The sequence below is a fragment of the Apaloderma vittatum genome, unplaced genomic scaffold, assembly GCF_000703405.1.
Source record: "Apaloderma vittatum isolate BGI_N311 unplaced genomic scaffold, ASM70340v1 scaffold21223, whole genome shotgun sequence".
NCBI lineage: Eukaryota > Metazoa > Chordata > Aves > Trogoniformes > Trogonidae > Apaloderma > Apaloderma vittatum.
This window is the reverse complement of record NW_009706672.1, coordinates 8,118-27,087: the sequence shown is the minus strand read 5'-3', so window position 1 is coordinate 27,087 and position 18,970 is coordinate 8,118. Positions and strand designations below refer to the sequence as shown.

At 46.5% G+C, this 18,970-nt stretch overlaps 1 protein-coding gene across 1 annotated transcript in view; it reads left to right on the top strand.

The window, feature by feature from the left end:
* LOC104271271 (anthrax toxin receptor 2-like) overlaps positions 1-15,785 on the top strand; it is a 28,063-nt gene extending 12,278 nt beyond the window's left edge. The window contains exons 6-8 of the mRNA XM_009865891.1: positions 12,150-12,210; positions 13,309-13,404; positions 15,712-15,785. Of these exons, the coding sequence (XP_009864193.1) occupies positions 12,150-12,210; positions 13,309-13,404; positions 15,712-15,785 (231 nt within the window). The remainder of the gene's footprint in view (positions 1-12,149; positions 12,211-13,308; positions 13,405-15,711) is intronic.
* The last annotated feature ends 3,185 nt before the right edge of the window (positions 15,786-18,970 follow it).

Genomic DNA, 18,970 nt, shown 5'->3' with positions numbered 1-18,970 from the left:
TGAACCGCTGCTTTCATCGGGAGAAGGCGTGCCCAGTTTGTGCCTATGAAATAACTCAGCCAGGCTCAAGGTTTCTCTTAAGGGATCGGTTGCTGCAAGGTGAGGAGAGGCTGTGGGGCCAACAGCCTTGACAGAGTTGGGTGATACCTCAGGCATCAGGTAAACTATTCTCTCTAATGCAAGGGACAGTATTGGACTCCCTGTCAAGGAGGAGACCAGATGCAGTTTGTATTCACAGAAACAGGAAATACGGCCCTTCCGAATACGGCTAGTTTTAACTGTTTGATCACTTATCAAACAAAAAATGGAAGTATAAGAAGAAGAAGCAATTAAGTGAAGGATCTGGGAGCCAAGGTGCTGCTACCACTTCTGTCATGCATGCGGAGTTTTCAGATCAGACAAAGTCTTGCATAAGGTTGAAGTTCCTGTAATGTTCCCATAGCGCTCTGTTGTAAATCAGTATGATGTTTTATTTACAATTTTTCCTGTTCTTTTTTTGTGTTTTGCCCGCTTTCACAGCACGTTTCTGTGCATGTCGTTTGCATAGCTCAGGAAATCTGAATCACTTGAATATGCCACATTCTGAAAAACAAAACGAGCAAAAGATCCCTGCTTCCCCTTTCGCTTAAGCAAGCACGAGCCCTACTGATGTGTGAGTGAAAGTTGTCAGGTTGTCTCTGCAGGCGGAATTGGACAAGGCTTGTACCTTTAATAGTTACATTAATGGAACTCACTCCGGTAATGTTATTAGTGTGTGACAGTTCTAAGTAAACTTAAACACATTTTTATGTTGAAGTGAGTTGGCAGCGCTTAATACAGGAAGTTAGAATATATTTTGTACTTAAGAAACCCCAGAAAAACTTATCAGATAAGACTACAGGAACTGCTAGGTGCCGAACTTAAGAGGAAATAGTTGTTTCAAAAGAAGTTCAATCTAGATTTTTTTTTATACTTAGCTGCTAGAAAATTCCTTAAGAATTCTACCTGAGAAGGATTAGAAACAGAGCTTTCTTTTTGCTCACTCATTTCACAAGCGTTCAGTTTTGAGTTGTTCATTTTATGTGGGAAAACCACCCTTAAACATAGTGCACCACCCAGAGCACTTGAAATCTAAGTTAAATTGTATTCAAGATGGCTCAGTGCCTCAGAGACAAACCCTAACTCCTGGCACGAGGATGTCTGTCCAAGAAAAGCTGCAAAAGTTCCTTCCAGTAAAACTCTTGTTGGTAGAGGGAAGTCTGCTCCTGCTGTAGAGAACAGTCCGCAAAATCCCTCTAGCATTCAGATGAATTTGATTCATATTATTAAATATTCAGGGGGTTTCCTTGTCAGCTAGATGGTTCCTGTATCCATCGCTCTCACATTTCTCCCTTTAAGCTACGTGGATTGGTGACAGCCAGATCCGCGGGACCCAAAGCGAACCGCTGCATAACACGTACGTGGCAGTGGCACACTCAACAGCCCTCCGTACCTGCCTAGTCACTTCTCATCTCCAATGTGGCGACAGTCGTTGTCACAACACTTGTAGCCCAGCGCCCCTGCAGAGAGAGAGGCGGCACAGGCTGCCGGCAAAGCGTGGCGAAAAGCAGCCCTGTACCTGTGTGCCTTACGGTCTGACAAAAAAGTCAGCAGGGAGAGAGGTAACGGACACGCCTTGGTGCCAGACGGGGAAAAGAGCAAAGTCTAGCGACTTGTAGTCTGTTGTGTTGAGGCAGGCAAGAGCCATTTCACGTGAAGAGCAATTTTAGCCTTTAAGCTTGTAAAGCTTACCTCAGCGACTTGACAAAAACGTGCTCTGGCCTTTCCATGAGTCGGAGACCTTCTGCAGGAGGTCGTCTCCCAGCAGCGCTTCTTCGCTCCATCCCGCCTCCTACACCGGGCTGACGGGGAATCATTCGAGTCCTCTGGGTCAGTCAGCACATCCCCCTGCTACCTGCTGAAAGGCAGTGACACAGGTCAGCTGAGCTCCTGCTTACGGACAGCGGGAAACTTACCCACTGCAAGAGCTGGTGCTCCAAGGTTGGACCGTCTGACAGACGCGCAGCCTCTCTCAGGTGGATGTTTACTGAGATGGCAGCAGTTCAGGCAGAAGAGGCTCAGCAGCTTGGTTACTGAGGAGCAGTCGGGAACTACGTTCTGTGGAGCCATCGGTACTTCTGGCCCGAGCCAGCTCAGCTCACGAGAGCTGGAACGCCTCCCTAGTCTACCTGGCTTAGAGTCTGCTCCCTCCTTGTTCCTTAAAGGATGTCCCCTAGCTGCAGATGAGGGTAGGAGGGTCAGCCAGCTGAGTGGATGCTGGTAAGATTTTTCGAGAGCAAAATCAGCTTAAACAGTTCATTATCAATTACACGTCAACTTAATTGGATCGTTTCCTGTAGGAAGAAAATATGCTCGGTTTATGCACTGGGAATCCAGGAAGCGAACTATTAAACGTTTAAGGAGGTGGGGGGAGGAGAGATGCAACAAGTTATCATTAAAAGAATTATTCTGATTAAATCAGTCATCTTCTTTAATCCCCTTGGATGGGCTAATATTCAAGCTGCACCGGGTGCAAGGTTTAGAGCTAACGTTGTGCTATGTTTTCCATGTGATCGAGACCGAGGAGATAGTTTTGGGAATTACTGCGTGTAGTTGTTAAAAGGAGTCAATGGCCTGGAATAGAATGCTTTCTGCTCTACCCTTCACTGCTGTGCAGCCCTTAATTTGACATTCTCTGACATATTACAAACCATATAATGCTCTCCTGGAGAACAGAGAGCTTGATAAGCCGGCAACATAACTGACATGGTTCCAGTTAGCGTGAGCCTGCCTGCGCCTTGTGATGTGGATTTGACTTGTCAGCTCTCCCTGCATGGCTATCAGTTCTCTTACATAAGAGATCCTGTAAAACTTGCTTGAAATGAAGCCCTCCCAGGTCCAAATGAATCTAGGGTTTCCTCAGTAAGAACTTTCTTTGAGCCAGATTTTTCTTATTAAAAAAAAAAAAAAGCCCAAAGTACTTGTTATGGCAAGTAACATTTTGTCTTGATTCTTTTTTATATTACTTGCTAAGTAATGGGCTTAAGGTTGTTTTTAGTAATTTGGGGGTAAAGGTTCTTATGCTGTTAAGATACGCATCTCTTACGACCCCCAGTTTTCTCATCTACATTTGGTTCACTGAGTGACTGCAAATGAGGTGCTGCTTAGACATTGTGTAATTAGAATATTCTCACTAACCTGACGCTGCACCAGGCTTCTCTCTCTGGTGGTTATTTTATGCAAGACCATATGTCTCAGGGATTTTTTTCATTTAGATCAGGGACAGGATAGCAACCTCCCTCCCACCGCCTTTACCCCTGCTCTTTGTCTAAGGCTTCGCTGAGCAGGGTCAGGAAGCGGCTGAAATTGGCAGCAAGTTGTAGCCAGGAGCACAGATGTTTGGCAGCAGACAGAGGGAGGTCCCAGTCGGTATTAACCGCTGCAGTTTCTTTGCTGTTACTTTGTTGGAGAGAAGTATCAAAACAGCGTTTCCTGCAAATACATGCGTTTTGTTTCCATTTACCCTGAACTGTCTGCTGTCTAGTGTGAGGTGGGCCTGTTGCCTCGGTGCTTTTCAAACAGATTAGCACCAAGGGGAAAAAATAGGAAAGGACAGGACTTGCTTTAATACAGTAGACACACCGTACGTGCCACTGACCCATAGGGCTAGTATGGAATTTCATTCTGCATATAGACCCCACCACGTTTGGCATTATTTTTTGGTAAACATTCTTTTTTCATTAGTTCAGACTGTAACGATGCGAACTTTGTGATGCTGTCTGAAGGACTGGGAGATTTCATGTTGGAAACCAGTGGTTCAGGCCACAGGGTTGAAGCATTAATTGCTAAATGGAGAAGCTGCTTGTCTGGAGCACAAGATGTGCTGTGGAGGGGCTTCTGCCTTCAAGCTGCCGAGTATGACTGAGGTGGCTCACAGGCAATCACTCAGATCAAGGGCTCTACTTAAATTCATTTTCCCTTGGAACCTACTCCAGTTCTTCATGTTTAGAGACAAAATCTACCACAGTATAAAGGGACACAACTCCTCTTCAGGTGAAAAAAAAGCCCAACAATTCATGAATGAGAAAAACCTCTAACGATACCGGCACGTGTACAACCTAAGTTTTTCACCACCCTGATTTCGCACTTGTTCACTTCTAAATACTGTAAGATTCAGGGAATTCAATAGGAAAATACTGGTCTGTGGACAGTCAGCATTTCATTCTCTAGAACAAAAATAGCAAATGACTCCATTACACCAACTAAACACCTCCTGGTGTTCTGTTGTGTCTTTTTCACTGCCTCAGCAATAGCAGGGAAAAACCCCCTAAGTTACAAGAAAACCCACAACAGGAATAGAGCTGCCACTAGCCAATCTGAATGACTCACAGAAAAACAAAACCACATGGAATCAGGGGTAAGCCCAGTCCTAGTTCAGCCACTCAGCACAAGTGAAACAAAATTACTTTAAGAATTAAGCTAAGCACCTGTACAAACTCAGTTTCCGTAAGTTCTGCCTCCCTCCAGGCAGGCTGGTAAGCCAAGCCAGCTCACAACACCAGCAGCCAAGCATAGTACAACACCCTGCTCAGAGACAGTCGTCTGCGGAATTTCATACCCCCAGGCCGAGACAAAGCTCAAGAAGATATTGGCTTACCTGAGAAAGGAGTAACTCCAAAGCCTTGTTCCACAGGCTTGGATGTCTTCAAGCACCTCCAGCCCAGAGCTTCTGGGACCCACAGCTCCCCCAGCACAGACAGCAGCAGCTCTGCTCCTGCCTCCCCCTTAAGTAGCTGCTGCCCTGGCCACAGAGGCGCAGGTGTGAGCAAAGGTGCGGGCGGTCCCTCATCAGCACCCAGCTCCCGGAGGTGGAGCATCACCCCAAAGAGGCTTCGCTTCCACACAGCTCCAGCTGGCACTGATGGGGAAGGTAGTTTTAAATGCTGGTGTGTTATACAGGCCCCACAGACCCTGTTTGTGAGCCATTGTCCCCTCCTGGCCCTGTTCTTGCAGCGCATTTTATCGAGTTAAGCACACGTGTTTTGCAGTAAGGATCACAAGGTTGTAGGTGGCCGACATGAGCATGCTCGCTGCTGTGTCTCCATCGAGGGCGGAGCTGCAGGGTTCGCGGTTGGCTCCGAGGCATTTGGCACAGTACGTGAGAAGCAGCACATGCTCTTCACATGCCACACTGTGAACATAGCCTCTCCAGTTTTCGTTATGTTTGCAGTTTATCACAACTCCTAGATCTTCCTTCCTCATGGCTGGCTATATTTTGCTCACTAGGTGTTATGTTTATGGCATCCCTCGAGAAAATCGTGAACCCCACGTTTGGAAAGGAGAGAGCAAAGAAAAGGGGGTGGAAATCTCCACGGAACAGCCACCATCTCGAGTTTGCTGTTAGACTAACATCTAAGTCTTTTTTTTCAGTGCTGTTTTGCCATCTTTCTGAATGGTGCGGCACACATTTTACAGGGAGCGTACACATGACTGGCTGGCAGCGTATCAGCAGGCACTGCTCCAGGCGCAAGCTCAGAGCGCAGTGAGCAGGAGCTAATACTGCTGGAAATAGAGTTTTGCACACAGATTGTGGAAATGACCACATCGCACTTTGAGCGTGTTTTGCACATCTTGCATCGGTATGGCAAATAAGATTATTTTTAGATGATGAATGGTTTTTTTCCTCTTTAAAAGTCGGTTCTGAAAGTAGCAAGAGAGATGGGGTTGATGATGACAGCAAATACAGGTTTGTTCACAGAACCCCATGGCCTTCCCTTGTAAAGAGCCAAGCCAGGCTCTTTTGGGTCAGCTTCCAGTGAGCCATCACATAGACCTAGAGGTGCATGTCTGAAATCGAACCGTAGGGAGTACGGGCCACTGGTGAGTCTGGAAATCCTTAGCGGTTCACAGGGATTAGCGTGCCAAGCCTGATCAAAACGTGTCAAAGAGCTCGGTTCCTCCAGCAGTTCACGCTTACACCCATCTTTTTCCTGGGAAGCAAACACACTTAAAAACTTAGACATCCCTATGCAACCTTCTAATTTCCAAATGGTAAACGTAAAAATGCTTGGGGTGGTTCAGTAAAGAATCCAGCTGTGCTGAGGACCAGCCCCAACCCCTGAACTCGTCGCACAGTTCCGGGGAGGAACAGATGCCGTGTGAGTTACGATTTATGGTGCTGAGCACTGCCAAAAACTTTTGAACTGTGTACCGGGGCTAAGCAAAATCGAATGGCGCTGTGAAATAAATTGACACTTAGCGTATTTTGTTAATTGCCGATGTACAGTTGGGCTGCTTGTGGCTCGTTAGGACTGCATTGTTCTCACAATTTCTTGGAACGTGAAATTCATTAAAGAGCTGGAAGGGAAAGTTGTTCTAGCCTGCCGCATGGTACGGCTCTGTTCCACAGTATGTTCCGAGTGTATGGTAGTCAAAATACTTCAGAAGCTGCAGGAGCCACACTGCTTTCCTGCTCAAATTCCATGAACTTTTGAGAGGCAGCAGCAAGGGTGAAAAGTGAGTCAGAGCAGGGCTGGGCCCGGGCTGCAGAGGTGCTGGAAGACGCTGAAGGCGCGTTTGCCACAAGAAGAAGTGTTTGCCTGAAGCAGGGGCAAGATCTACGACAGGGCCAGATTTATCAACAGAGGTCGAGTTCGCAAAGCACCACCGAGCCTTCTATTATCTTGGCATTCGGCTGCCTTTTGGCAGCGTGTTGCCGCACGATCTGCCTTTTCAGCGCTCCCGTGATTATTTGTCGGCCTAGTAAGTCCCTAAGCACTGCTTCTGCTGCTTAGATCTATCAAACAAGGTTCCATTTTTCAGTTCAGACACCCACAGGTCAGCATCCGACAATGTTTCTGTAAAATATCTCTGCTTAAATTAAATGTTCTATTAGTGACAAGAATGTTAAGGCACTGGCTTAGGAAGCAGTCTGCAAAGTTTATGCGAGCCTTGGGGCACCTGCTATCGGGGAGTGCGTAGGACTCCATGCCACTGGGAAGGACTGATATGGATTAGGAGTACTGCTTAACAGTTAGGTTATTTACAAAAAAAAATAAATCTCAAGGTGAAGATGAATCCCAAACGGAAAGGGTGATAACGGGGATGCAATTTCTACTGCTGCGGAAATTAAAAATTTACATCTGTCTTCACTGAGGCTTGAAAAGAGGAAACTTACACTAAACAGAATTCCATCGGTGTCTTGTCAGTCTCTGAAGTAGCTTCAAAGATGGAAATAGGTAGATGTACAGTGTAGGACTTAAAATTTGAGCACCAGTTAGCTAGTTCAGGAGCTAGTTCCTATTGCTGTATGTTTCGCTGGTGTTAGTGAGCCAGCAGAAAGTGTGTGACAGCAAGAGTTGAGCACATAGAGCCTCCTCTACAGGACGGAGCTGTGAGATTCTGAAGCTTCTACAGGCAAGGAACCTGAATCTCGTTTTCTGTATAGGACATCCAAACCTTGATCTAGCAAGGGACCTCTAATTGTAAGCCAGGATCTCATCCCGCTGTGCTGGGCAGAACATTCATAGGCGTGAAGTTAGACGTGCAGGTGAGGCACGTGACAGGCGGCTCTCAGACAGAACTGGGCCATCCAGCAGCTGGCTTGAGAGCCAGCTTTTCAGAAAACAGAAGCTTAGTTGGCCTAGTAAGTCCCAGCATATGTCAGTGAGTTTACAGGGAAGGTGAATTTGCTTTGAAGTGCCTGAGGATATCTTGGATGCCTTTATCCTGCTAACTTCTGCTCTCACAAGTCTTAAAACTATTAACTCGCGTTGCTGAGAAACGCCATGGACACAGTATCCCTTGGCTTAACAGCCACGAGATGCGATTTCACTAAAAGCCTTAGAGGCTCCCCTGCCTGTGGCCATGCCTCCGCAGCTGTGCCCGGCGGTGTTCTCAGCACTGAGCAAAAGCTGCATTTGTGCTGTGGGTTACTGAGGTAGCTTTTGTCACAACCGCTCGTGGAAAACAGTACAACGGCATTTTCCTAGGCGTAGATGCTGGTGCTGCGGGGTAGTACCGGGTTCTGCATGCGTAGCAGTGGTGGAAAGAGGGTTTCCTCGTGGAACAAAAGGACCCTTGGGGCCTGCACTCTCTGTCTCATTTATGTACAAGAGAGACTGGCTACCTGAAGCGCAGGAGTGTTCCTCGTGCTGCCTAACGAGGGCTGCTCTGGCCGGACCCAGCTGCGGGGCGCTGCACTGCTCACCGCTCTGACGAGCCCCTGCTCTGACCAGCTCCCCACAGCACAGGTGGGGCTCAGACGGGCAGCAGCCATGCTGCAGCTCCTACACACTTCTCCCTTCCGCACGCTCCAGGAGGACAGGACGCAATCCGACAGGTTTGGACTCTCGTTCTGCACTTGGGTTTGTGGGGAAATGTTTCTTTGTGGGTCAGCTAGCATGGAGGGAGGCCACTGGAAGGAAAGCTTTCGCGAGCCTGGGAGCAGAGTGCCCTATATTTAGCAGGGAGCTCTGGAAATGAAGAGGCTTACGTCTAACTCCGAGCCATGCTGTTGAACTAAGGCAATTTATAGTCTTGTTAGAATTTATGTTAGCAGCGTGTTTAACTAGCCTATCTGAGGATGGCCTTATATAGCAATTATTTCAGCTTCTCCTGCGGACAGGAGGTTTCTGAATACAAATTTGCAGTGCAGATCATTGTCTCTGATTTTCCTGAACTGGGAAAGGGAGCAGAGTGCAGGTTTGTGTAAAGTTCAGTGTGGCCTTGCTCGGTTAGCAGCCCAGGTTTCACAGCAACACAGTCTTAACTTTTAAAAAGAGGGGTGATGGTGGAGAGAAGGGAGCTGAAATTATATGCGTACTTTTTTTTTTTTTTTGTCTGAATGCTGCTGTTGTTGAACCTTCTTCTGTAACATGACTGAGCTCCACTAAAAGCTGTTGCTATTGAGACTGGGCTGCTGGTCTAGAGATCTGAAAGTGTATTTAAATAATTAAAATGGATCATAAAGAATAAGATGCCTTCACACCAACCCTCCTCAAGTAAAGTATGAGCTTTTTACTACAGTGCGTTGTGCCAGCTTGGAAGGAACGGCTTTCCTGGCAAGAGTGGGAAAAAAGATGAAAACATAGCCAAGAGTGTGAGTCAGAGCAAGAAAAGAATAAGGAGAGGCTACAAGTTTCTATACATGCTCTTGAGATGGTAAAACACGTTCCCCTCTCCCACATGTGACAGAACCAGCGGTGACTGCTGCCTTGGAAAACCTCTTCAGGTTCAGGTTTTGCAATGTGACAGCGAACCGCTAGTTCCCCGAGCCTGTGAGCCAAACCCTTCCCGCTGCCCGTGCTGGGGACCCCGAGCAAGAACGCGCTGGTTTTCACTCCACTGCGGCAGGCAGCTTGGGTGCCGCCTGTCCTGTCAGTGTTGCTGAGAGGTAGCATTACAAAGAACTACGTGTGTAAAATACTCAAGCTCGAGCTATCGATAGGCTTTTAGGTTGGCTCCGCCTGATCCCACCCAGTTCCTTACAAGGTTTACTTCATTTTGGCTTCTTAAGGTTACTCGATAATCATTCTTTAAGGGAAAGATTTTCAGGGACAGGGACCATCTATATACCTTTTTTTTTTTTCTCCAAGTCTACACTATCAAGAAGCTTTCTAAAAGATGGAAGAGAACTAATTAAACTTAGAAAACTCAGTTTGAATATTTTTACGCATTTGTTTATCCTAATGTAAACAGTGTCTGGGTAGAAGTTGCAGTGTTAAGTCACCAGCCTTGGAAGGAAAAAAATCTCTGACCAGTCTAGCTTTCTGGAGTGGAGAATGGCAATAATCAAAATGGAAACTTAATGTCAAGGCAACTGTTAGTTTGTACAAACAGTATTAAACCCCCAAATTTCCCTGCTTTATGTCAAGAGCAGTACGTCTATGTGTATAAACATGAGTGCCATGCTGTCATTCAGGAAATGAGTCTATCCTGAACCCTATGTGCAAGTTCACTTGTGTTCATTAATTGTGCTAATTTGATAATTGAATCTAGGGCATATTTCATCTCTGTTTTTTTATCCTGCCTTTATTTTTAATGCTAAGAGAGTTAAGCATGTCCAAATAAGTTGCTTTACTGTTTTACACTGCATTTGGAAATACAGTGTTAGAGACACCACCGTCAGCTACATTACAATCACATAAATAACTTTTTTTCCAAGGAAAAAGAGGTAATTCCCATCATAGTCTTCTCGTCTCTCCACCTCCCCAATTCATAATGTGGCCCTAGGTTCTCCCTGTCAATATAGTGCTGCTTTGAAAGAGAATAAAGAAAAATTCCATGGGCTTTGATACCGCCAGTTCCTCATTCTGTACTTCATATTAAAGTAAGCCTATAGTCTCATTTACTTAAACTGGAGTAATCATCTGACTCGGTCTTGCAGAAAATATTCCCCCACCGCCCCCCAACTGTAACACTTGCTCTCTCTGCACTGAAAAAGGAATCAAAAAGCTCAGTCCTTTTCTGGAAGCGAGATGAGGGTCACACAGTGCGTTGCTTGTGCTGAACCTCCAGCTGCATTCTTTCCAACTCCCTCTGCTGCTGCGGCTCATCCAAGGGTCTGTGCCTGCAAACTGTCTGGTTTCTTTAGATACTTTTTAGTGGTTTATAAATGGGTTTTGAAGCATTAGAAAGGTAATTTGTGCACAACAGTGTGTGGGGAGACAGGTGACAGAGAAAGCATGAAATGAGACAAGCTATTCTGTTTCTCGGAGCTCGGCAGGCTTTCTGCCCCAGCAGATGAGCAGCTGTTTGTCACTGTTCCTCCTGGCCAGGACACACAGCAGCAAAGCGCGCTGGCACACGGAACGGAGAGTCAAACAGCAAACCGGCTATTTACAGCCATGCAAGAAGGATTCTGTTAGTTACATGGACTGACGGGTCAGCTCGGGAGCAGGCACTTCTGGCACAGGCAGGCGGAGGGGGGGACACGAAAGGACTCGCTCCTGTGCGCAGGGTTACGAGGACCTGAATGGATCGCACATAGTGCGTACGAAGGTCTGCTGCAAACACCCCACCTCTTAGATGGGAAACACACAAAAAACACGGTGGAAGTTTTCCGAGAGGAAAAGTCAAAAAGTGAATAAAGAAAAAGCCTGCCCGTTACCTTGGGAAGGCGGAAGGAAGGTGAACTGGCGCTGGTTTGTGTGTGTTTAACCCTGCGGGCTTGAAGCCGTTTTTGCCCCCCCGAGTTAGCAGAAACGCGGTTACCGGCTGAGAGGGGGCAGAGTTAGCACCTGCTCCCTGGGCAGCGGTAAGAGACAGGGTCGGGCTGCACGAGCAAGGTGGTGGCTGCGGGGGGGGGATACGGCCTTGCCGGGTTCCAGCGTCGCAGTCAGCCAGGGTTGGGCAGTTCCTGCCAAGAGGCCTTGCTCTCCAGTGGAGGACGAGGCGGCCTGCAGCAGTGGGCACCTAGCTGCTGTCTGTGCCTCTGCCGAGGGGCGGCCTGGGCCCTCGGTGTTTGTGTGAAGCCTGAAGCCAGGGCCAGCGTCAGGGGGCTTTGCAAGTACAGATCAGTCAAGTTCCTACTTGCACCTTCCACTTCCTTCCCATCCCTCGTATTTCTAAGGCACCTCTGGGAGTATCGCTTTGTCCCAGCCTTCTGGGAAGATAGTCCCTGGCGTGCTGGAGAAGCCAAGCAGGCTGCCGGGTAGAGCAGTGAAAAAACCCCACTCGACAGAAGGTCGCGGGGTCAAGAACACCGCGTGTTCCTGCTCCGCCTTACGTAGGGCAAGAGGCCAGCGCTTGAATAACGTGCGCTTGACCCACAGATTGCTGGAAGACTGCTTTGGACTCAGTTAGGTTTTGGATGAGGCTCCTCATGACTAATTTTTGGCTTCAGCATTAGCTTTGTGGTTCATGGAAAATGAGACCGAAGTCAGATATGATGTTTTGAAGACAGTCCCAGATTTAACAAACCAATTCCAGTCTTGTGAACTCTGAGGAGACTTGGCCGTGCGGAAGCTGTACATGGTCCAGACAGTGTCCTACAAAGTCAGACTTAGGCAAATCAAACCTGTAGCTGTGTGTGTGTGTGTCTTGTGAAGACAAGCATTTGTTTTTAAAACAGTATTTCTCACTGAAATACCACAAGATGTATTTACGACTCTTTTCCTCTTTTGCAATAGATTTTGAAGCAATCGTGCACGGAGATTTTATATTTAGAGCCATCCAGTGTCTGCGTGGGAGGTAAGTTACTATAATTTTAAAATAATATTCAGCTCTTACAGGATTGTGATTTCCCTATTTTAGCCAAAGGAAAACCCCGCAGGTCTCTAAAATAATACATGTCTACCTAAAAAAATTCTCAAGTTGTTAAAGAGAGCACAAATCCTTCTCTGTTGACTCATTTTTCTCCTTAGAGGAGCTGCCTTCCAGGGCCTACTTTGATAATCTCAGTAATGCACATACAATTTGAGACACATCTATCTGCCTCTCCCCTTATTCACACTCCGCACCTGCAGCCTTACTCAAAACAGTGATACTTACTCTGTGACACCTGCATACTGCTCTGTCTGTGGTCACGGAATTATGTGCTATGAACACTAACGTGGTCTTATAAATTCATGATGCTATTTCTGTTACCCTGTAGCAAATTTGTTGAGTGTACAACACTGGAGGATTTACCATTTCTGTGCAAGAAGTGGGAATACATTTTTAAGTAGAAGAATTGCACAGAAATAGGGGGTTTCTTCTTTCTGGTTTTCAGAACCCTCACATAGGTGGAGGCCAATCACAACAATGTAGTTGGCAAAATCTCCTTGTTTTGATGTTTCTCTAAAAACATGAGGTCGACAAAATCCATGGCCTAGGTAAAAAAGACCATCTTCATTCATCCTGCACAGCTCACAACAATGTGGCCCTTGGGTAACTTCCAGAGAGATGGTACTAAGGGGAAATGTTTTCTTCATCTGGCACTCACAGTGGGCCTGGCTGACCTTTGGGGAGCCTTGATACAAGACCTAGATTTCTCATTTGTCCAAGTATCCGCTGAGAAACGGTTGCTTACTGTGCAGCTGAGCCCCAGATCCTGTTCATAGTCCAAGTCAAACTCCTTCTTAACAGGGCTGCCTCACTGATAAAGATTTGGGAACAAATCCTGATGTTTCCTATAACGATCTCACTGAGGACTGCAATACCAGGGGCAGTTAAAAAGGAGGCTGGAAGAAGTTGGGAAGCATTAGTGTGCCAGGCTTCACTGATTGCAGGCTATGTTGAAATTGTCCTGTCTAACTTGCTGCAGTGCTCTAAAGATAGCTGATCTGGGGGTTTTGCTGTTCTCTCCAGAGGAGTTTCAAGTTGTTCTTAGAGGAAGCGGCTTAACCCTTGCTGGGAATACCGATGGCATTACTTGTACCTATCAAGTCAACGGAACAACACTTCGTAAGTATTGAACTTGCTTCTCCTTAACCTAGCTTAAAATTAGAAGAGAAGAAAACCTCTCCCTTTTTTTATATCCAGAAAATTAAGTGGATGGCTAGTCTAAGTACATCCACCTTCTTTCTCTAAGCAGTATCCTGTAGAAGCATGTCAGACTGGAAAACAAAAGCACCTGTAGAAGAAAAACAATACATTTTGCCCCCCACCTACTGTGATTTTTATATTGGCCTGTCTTAAAATCCTGCCTAATTCAACATGTGTTTCCAGTACGTTTTCCTCCTTACTTGGGATATCACACCACTCTCTCCTGCCCATTCAATATCTAAAATAGTTTGGTAGAAGATCAAGATGGCACAAGCCCAGGACAGAAGCTGTAAGGAAGTACAGCCACGTCCAGTTAGTTCTATGCCAAGGTCATTAAGGACAGACTGGTGCAGGGCTGAAGGCGATAAGCTGGGCTTTTGCACTGCTCTGACAAGAGAAGAAGGGGCAACAGGCCTCAAGCTGTGCATGAGATTTCGGTGATGTATTCGGATCCTAATTCTCACTGGAAATAGTTCTCAGGCCTGGAACAGCCTTTCAGAAGTGTCACCAAAGAACACCTGAAGCTTGACTTCTTTAAATGACCTTTTAAAATGTTTTCTGACTCTGGTTGCTCCAGTTGTTCCATCTTTGATAGCTGTATGGCATGTCTGTGTCTGCTTTGCTGCTGTGGAAATAGCTACACTTCAACAAGATGAAGTCCCCAAATAGTTGTAGCATCTGATGTGAGAACTTCCAGCTCGATCTCCAGGCTAGTTTTTTTTTCCCCTTGGCTTCAGTAAAGGCTGTGCCAAAGCACACAAGGCAGCAGGGATGGCATAGTGATGTATTTATTACACAGGGCAGCATAAAACCCCAATCTGCTGTGGAGGATGTTACCAGCAGCCGGCTACAACCCTCCCAGGTCCTCGTCTTCACCACTGGACAACAGCAAATGTTTCAGCAGTAGCATGGGGCTGAAGTAGCTGAATTTGACCTGATCTTTCTGCTGATGTGCAAGCTCGCTCTCTGCAGATCTCGGCAGGGCTTCAGGCAAGCCCTTGTGTCTCAGAGGAAGCCTCAAAAGAACAGCGGAGCTAAGATAGAGAAAATGGCAGGAAGGTAGGAAGTGGGCTTGAGCAGTAGCAATGAGATGGTTCCCCCAAAAAGGAAAATCCTTCCTGCACCATGGCTTTCTCTCCTACAACAAACTGGCAGCCTCTCAGTGGAACCCTCAGCATCTGAGGGCTTTACGGAGGGTCCTTGCCTGAAGATGTGCCACGGTGTTAGAGTTCCTCTTCCTGAAAAGCCTGGGCTCTGCTTTGCAACCAGCCTCAGAGCAAATCCTTATTTTGTCACTTCTGGTTTTAAGAGATGCATTTGGCATGTTATTTTTTTTTTTTGCATTTATAAAGAACCATTACCAAATGCTAGAAAGGAAACCTGCCAAGTGTAGCTGTGGGATAGAAAAATAATCTCTGAAACATACCATTAAGACAAAAACATATGGCAATGTGCTAATCCCTCTTCCCCACCTCACAACTAGCCCCAAATCTAGGCCAAGCAGTCAGTGCAGATTATAGCACATAAGAAAAGCTCATTTATGCCAACAACTCCTCCTTCAACTGCCCCTGAACCACTTGTGTGTCTGCCTGTTCCCCGAATGCAGGGAAGTAGTCCATGCTTGCAGGAGCAGCTCCTAGACAGAAATTAACAGTCCTACCGTGGGCAAGTTTGGGAGTGCGGCTCTGCACGCAGGAGCAGAGCTTTTTTCCCGCGTACCAAATGCATGATGTTCAAGAGCTTGCTCCTCCCCTTTGCACAGCTGCAGAGGAGTGCTCTAGAAAGAGATTCTTTCAGAGTTGGAGATGTGCAAACAGCTGGAGGCTGAAAAGCACGAAAAACACAGGAGAAATAGACACTCCCATCAGAACTGGTAAAACAGTACTTGAGTGCAGTGCACAGCGCTGGGGCTAGGGAACCACTAGCAGCCTTCTCGCTCCTTGCAAAAATGGTCATGATTGTAGACAGTTACCTCCAGGGAAGATCGTGAGCTGACTCAAGTAAAATACAGGAAGCAACATAATGCGGGGTCACACTCATATCTGAAGCCGGCTCTGCGTTTGGGGGTTCCAAGTGCTGCTTTAGAAAAGTAGCAGCCTTACTGCTTTGCTGGCAATCCCAGACATTACCGAGTGTGGAACCACACTACTGCGAGCATGGGCTTCACACATCAGCTTCTCCTTTCAGCAGCACAGTATACTAAGCTCTTGTGATTTTTTTTTTCAGATCAAAAACCAAAAACAGTGGAATCTGATTTTTTGCTCTGCCCCGCACCCATCTTGTACAAAAGCGGCCAGTAAGTACTTGAAACAAATGCAGTCCTACGTTCGCTGATTATTGCTGATGTTAATCGTGAGGGGTTTTGGCTAGAGGCAGCCTTTTGTTGTTTTTATGAGGGGTGGTTTGTTGTCGCATTTCTTGCTTTTCCGCCATTCTTGTGTTATTTCCCTGGTGTATTTGCCATCTTTGGAACAGGCTTTGAATAGTCATCTGTGACCAAACCAATTTGGACAGTGCCTTAAAAATGAATATTCAGCCAGTTTATTAAACACTGAAAAGGTCTGGCTTGTCATAAGTTTTATGCAGATTAGCTGTTTTAACAGGGCATAATATGCTCTCTTCTGGATAATCTTTAGGCTCATTGTTAAACAGATTACATTATCACTGACACTTACAAGCTATTATTAAAATCATGTGTCAAGATGCATACCACTGCTCCACACGTAATGATAAAACGAGGCACTAATTTAACAACGGCAGCAGTCTCGCAACGGCGCTGTGGCTAAGCTGCAGCTCTAGCCTTATTCCACGTGTCACTGGCCATGGCTGCACATTACTTCTGGCCCTTTGAGAACTAATCCTTCCCTCCTCCTCTCGGATTCAGACATGCCCTAGGCTTTGGAGATCACTTCAATTCCGTTGTTCAGATCTGTGAAATTCTAAGCTACTCAGAAGTCGGAAAACTGCACGTCAGAGCTGGGCCCTGTGGGAGGGCGAAGGCTGTCAGGCTGTTGACTTACTCCCTGTTTTGCAAGTAGTTCTCGGGGAGTTATTTGGGATAAGGTTAATACTAATCCAGTAGGAAGCGCAGCAGTTCGTGGCAGCTTGCCCTGTCAGTTTTCTGTGGCACCGCTGAGCAGTTCAAGAAGTGGGCACATTGCGTGGGTGCTTCTCAGGAGTTACTGGTCCAACTTAAGCAACAATCAGCACCTCAGTTTTGCATTGAGGAGCAACCAGGGAGAGAAGAGTTGGAAAGCGGAACAAGACAAAAATGTGGCTGCCCAGGAGCCTCTGCAGCAGCCAGGGCTCCCTCTGGGGAGCGAGGGCAGGGAAAATCAATGGCAACAGAGTTACAATGGAGAGCAGAGCCGGGGGGAGTCTTTAATGCTCCTCAGCAGTCCTGACCCTCGCGTTCCTATTGCGTAACTGCGTGAAGCGCGGATCCCGTCCTAGGTGGAGCAGGAGGGTTAGGCCGGTGTGCCGGGGGCTAAGCAGCGCAGTCACACCGTTTTGGGTTGAGCTAGGCTGCCAGCTGCCCAAACCAGCAGTGCCACACTGCTCCCTCGGCTGGAACAAGCCTGCCCCGTGTGCAGCTGTGAGGGAGCTGCTTTTGTCATCAGACCCGTGACAGTAAGGTTAAGAACCCTCCCTCTCCATGCCAGCTGCTGCAGAGGAGTTACTTCACAACACAAAACCAGCCACAAACTCGAGCCCCAGCACTAAGAACCCGAGCCCTGAAGCTGTAAGCGCTTTTCCGCATGCTGTTAGTCAGCAAGTATGTAAACAGCCTGTCCTGCCAACTGAATGTGAAACACATGGGATACTGGTATAGATCAGAGCACAGTGCAGGCTATCTGAACATGCTGCATTTTTTGCTTGTTTGGCCTGTGCAGCATTATGGAAATAGCGCACTGTGCTGGGTCCACAGTTTAGATCCAGCCCCCAGTTACAGCACATTTCTTCCCCGCAGTGCTCGTGAGAAAGAACACATGACCAACACACGTTAAGTTGTACAAGTTCACTCAGGTAAAGGTCTTCTCTGAAGTTTCTATGCGCACTATACTTCCATAACTCAATATTGAAGTAGTTCCAGCTTTGGCCCACAAATCAACAGTTTGCTTCACAGAAGACTGACAGCTATGAAAGATGTGTACACGCTTGAACTCTTGACTTTCCATTGGCACAGCTCAGGCTATTGCTGGATAACTCCCAGTAATTCCTCATGTAGAGGAGCTAATATTAGTTGCTAATATATCAACAACCAGTCTGCTCTTTTTTCAAGTGCTCTTCGTAGTGGAATTAAGAGCAACACAAGCAGACAGAGCTAGCAATATGACTTCTCAACCTGCAGCTTTCTTTCTGGGTAGATGGTAAAGACTGCCTTAACACATGTCATAATATTCGTCTAATTGGAGTCACTTCTAGTTGGCTAATGCAGTTACCACATCGAGAATACTAGCAACCCATGTGGAATAGCTAAAAAGCCCAAGCACCCAGGATGCTGCGTGGGTAAAACCCAGGTCTCCTGGACTGAAGCCGTTGTGTGTTTCTACTTTCTTTCCAGCTACTGGCTGCATTTAGTTAGGAGTCTCCTAAAAGCCAGCTGTGGATTTAACCAAGCTTTCTTTTCAAAGCCTATTTTTTCACAGTACCATGTTGCAGGTAGATTTGCTATCATTAGTTTCTGTGACAACACAACTGTGCTGCATGTGCCATTTGAAAATACCTTCTTGTCACGCCACTCCATAGTCTGCTTATAAACCCAGCTCCCTTTAGAAGAACCCTGATGAGCTGACAGATGAGAAGTACTTGGGATTCCTACCTGAGCAACATGTGCGTGTTAAAGGTTAGCAAGTGCTGAAAAAGCTCCAGGAAGGAAAAGGACCATGTACATCCCACAGGAAAAAGGGGAGGAGACAAACCCAAGTTGAAGTGCTTTGCTTCATCTTCCTTGCAAGATGATTTAAATACTGTGAGGGCAAGCATAACATTACAATTCATCTGATTTACTAGAAAGGACTCAGATTCTACTGCACTGACGATTTAAAAGTCATATATTTTTAGGATCTTGCAGGTTATTTGAGAAAAACTGCTCTCCTTCTTAGTTCAGTATTGAATTAGCTGTCCTGCTACAGGTCAACGGAATCAAATTCAATCAGACATCTCTTTGCCCCCTTTATTACTTGAGACATTGCTCTAGTCACTGTGCCTGGGAAAGAAAACAGTGCCCTTATCTCTTTGGAAGACCACAACAGGAGAAAATTGCATATTATTTCAACTCTGCATTCTTGCACTACCTTTGCTTCTTTTCATTTTGCTCTAAGTTTTCCAAGTGCACATTGAGGAAATTTATCTGTAGGCTTTACTTGCCAACAGATGGCTTCTATACCTCTAAGCCAGTGGTAAAACCCCCTCTGCTTTCAACACTAAGACTAGCAGAACAATATAGCTCTCTCTTAGTGAACACATACAAATCCTCTTCTAT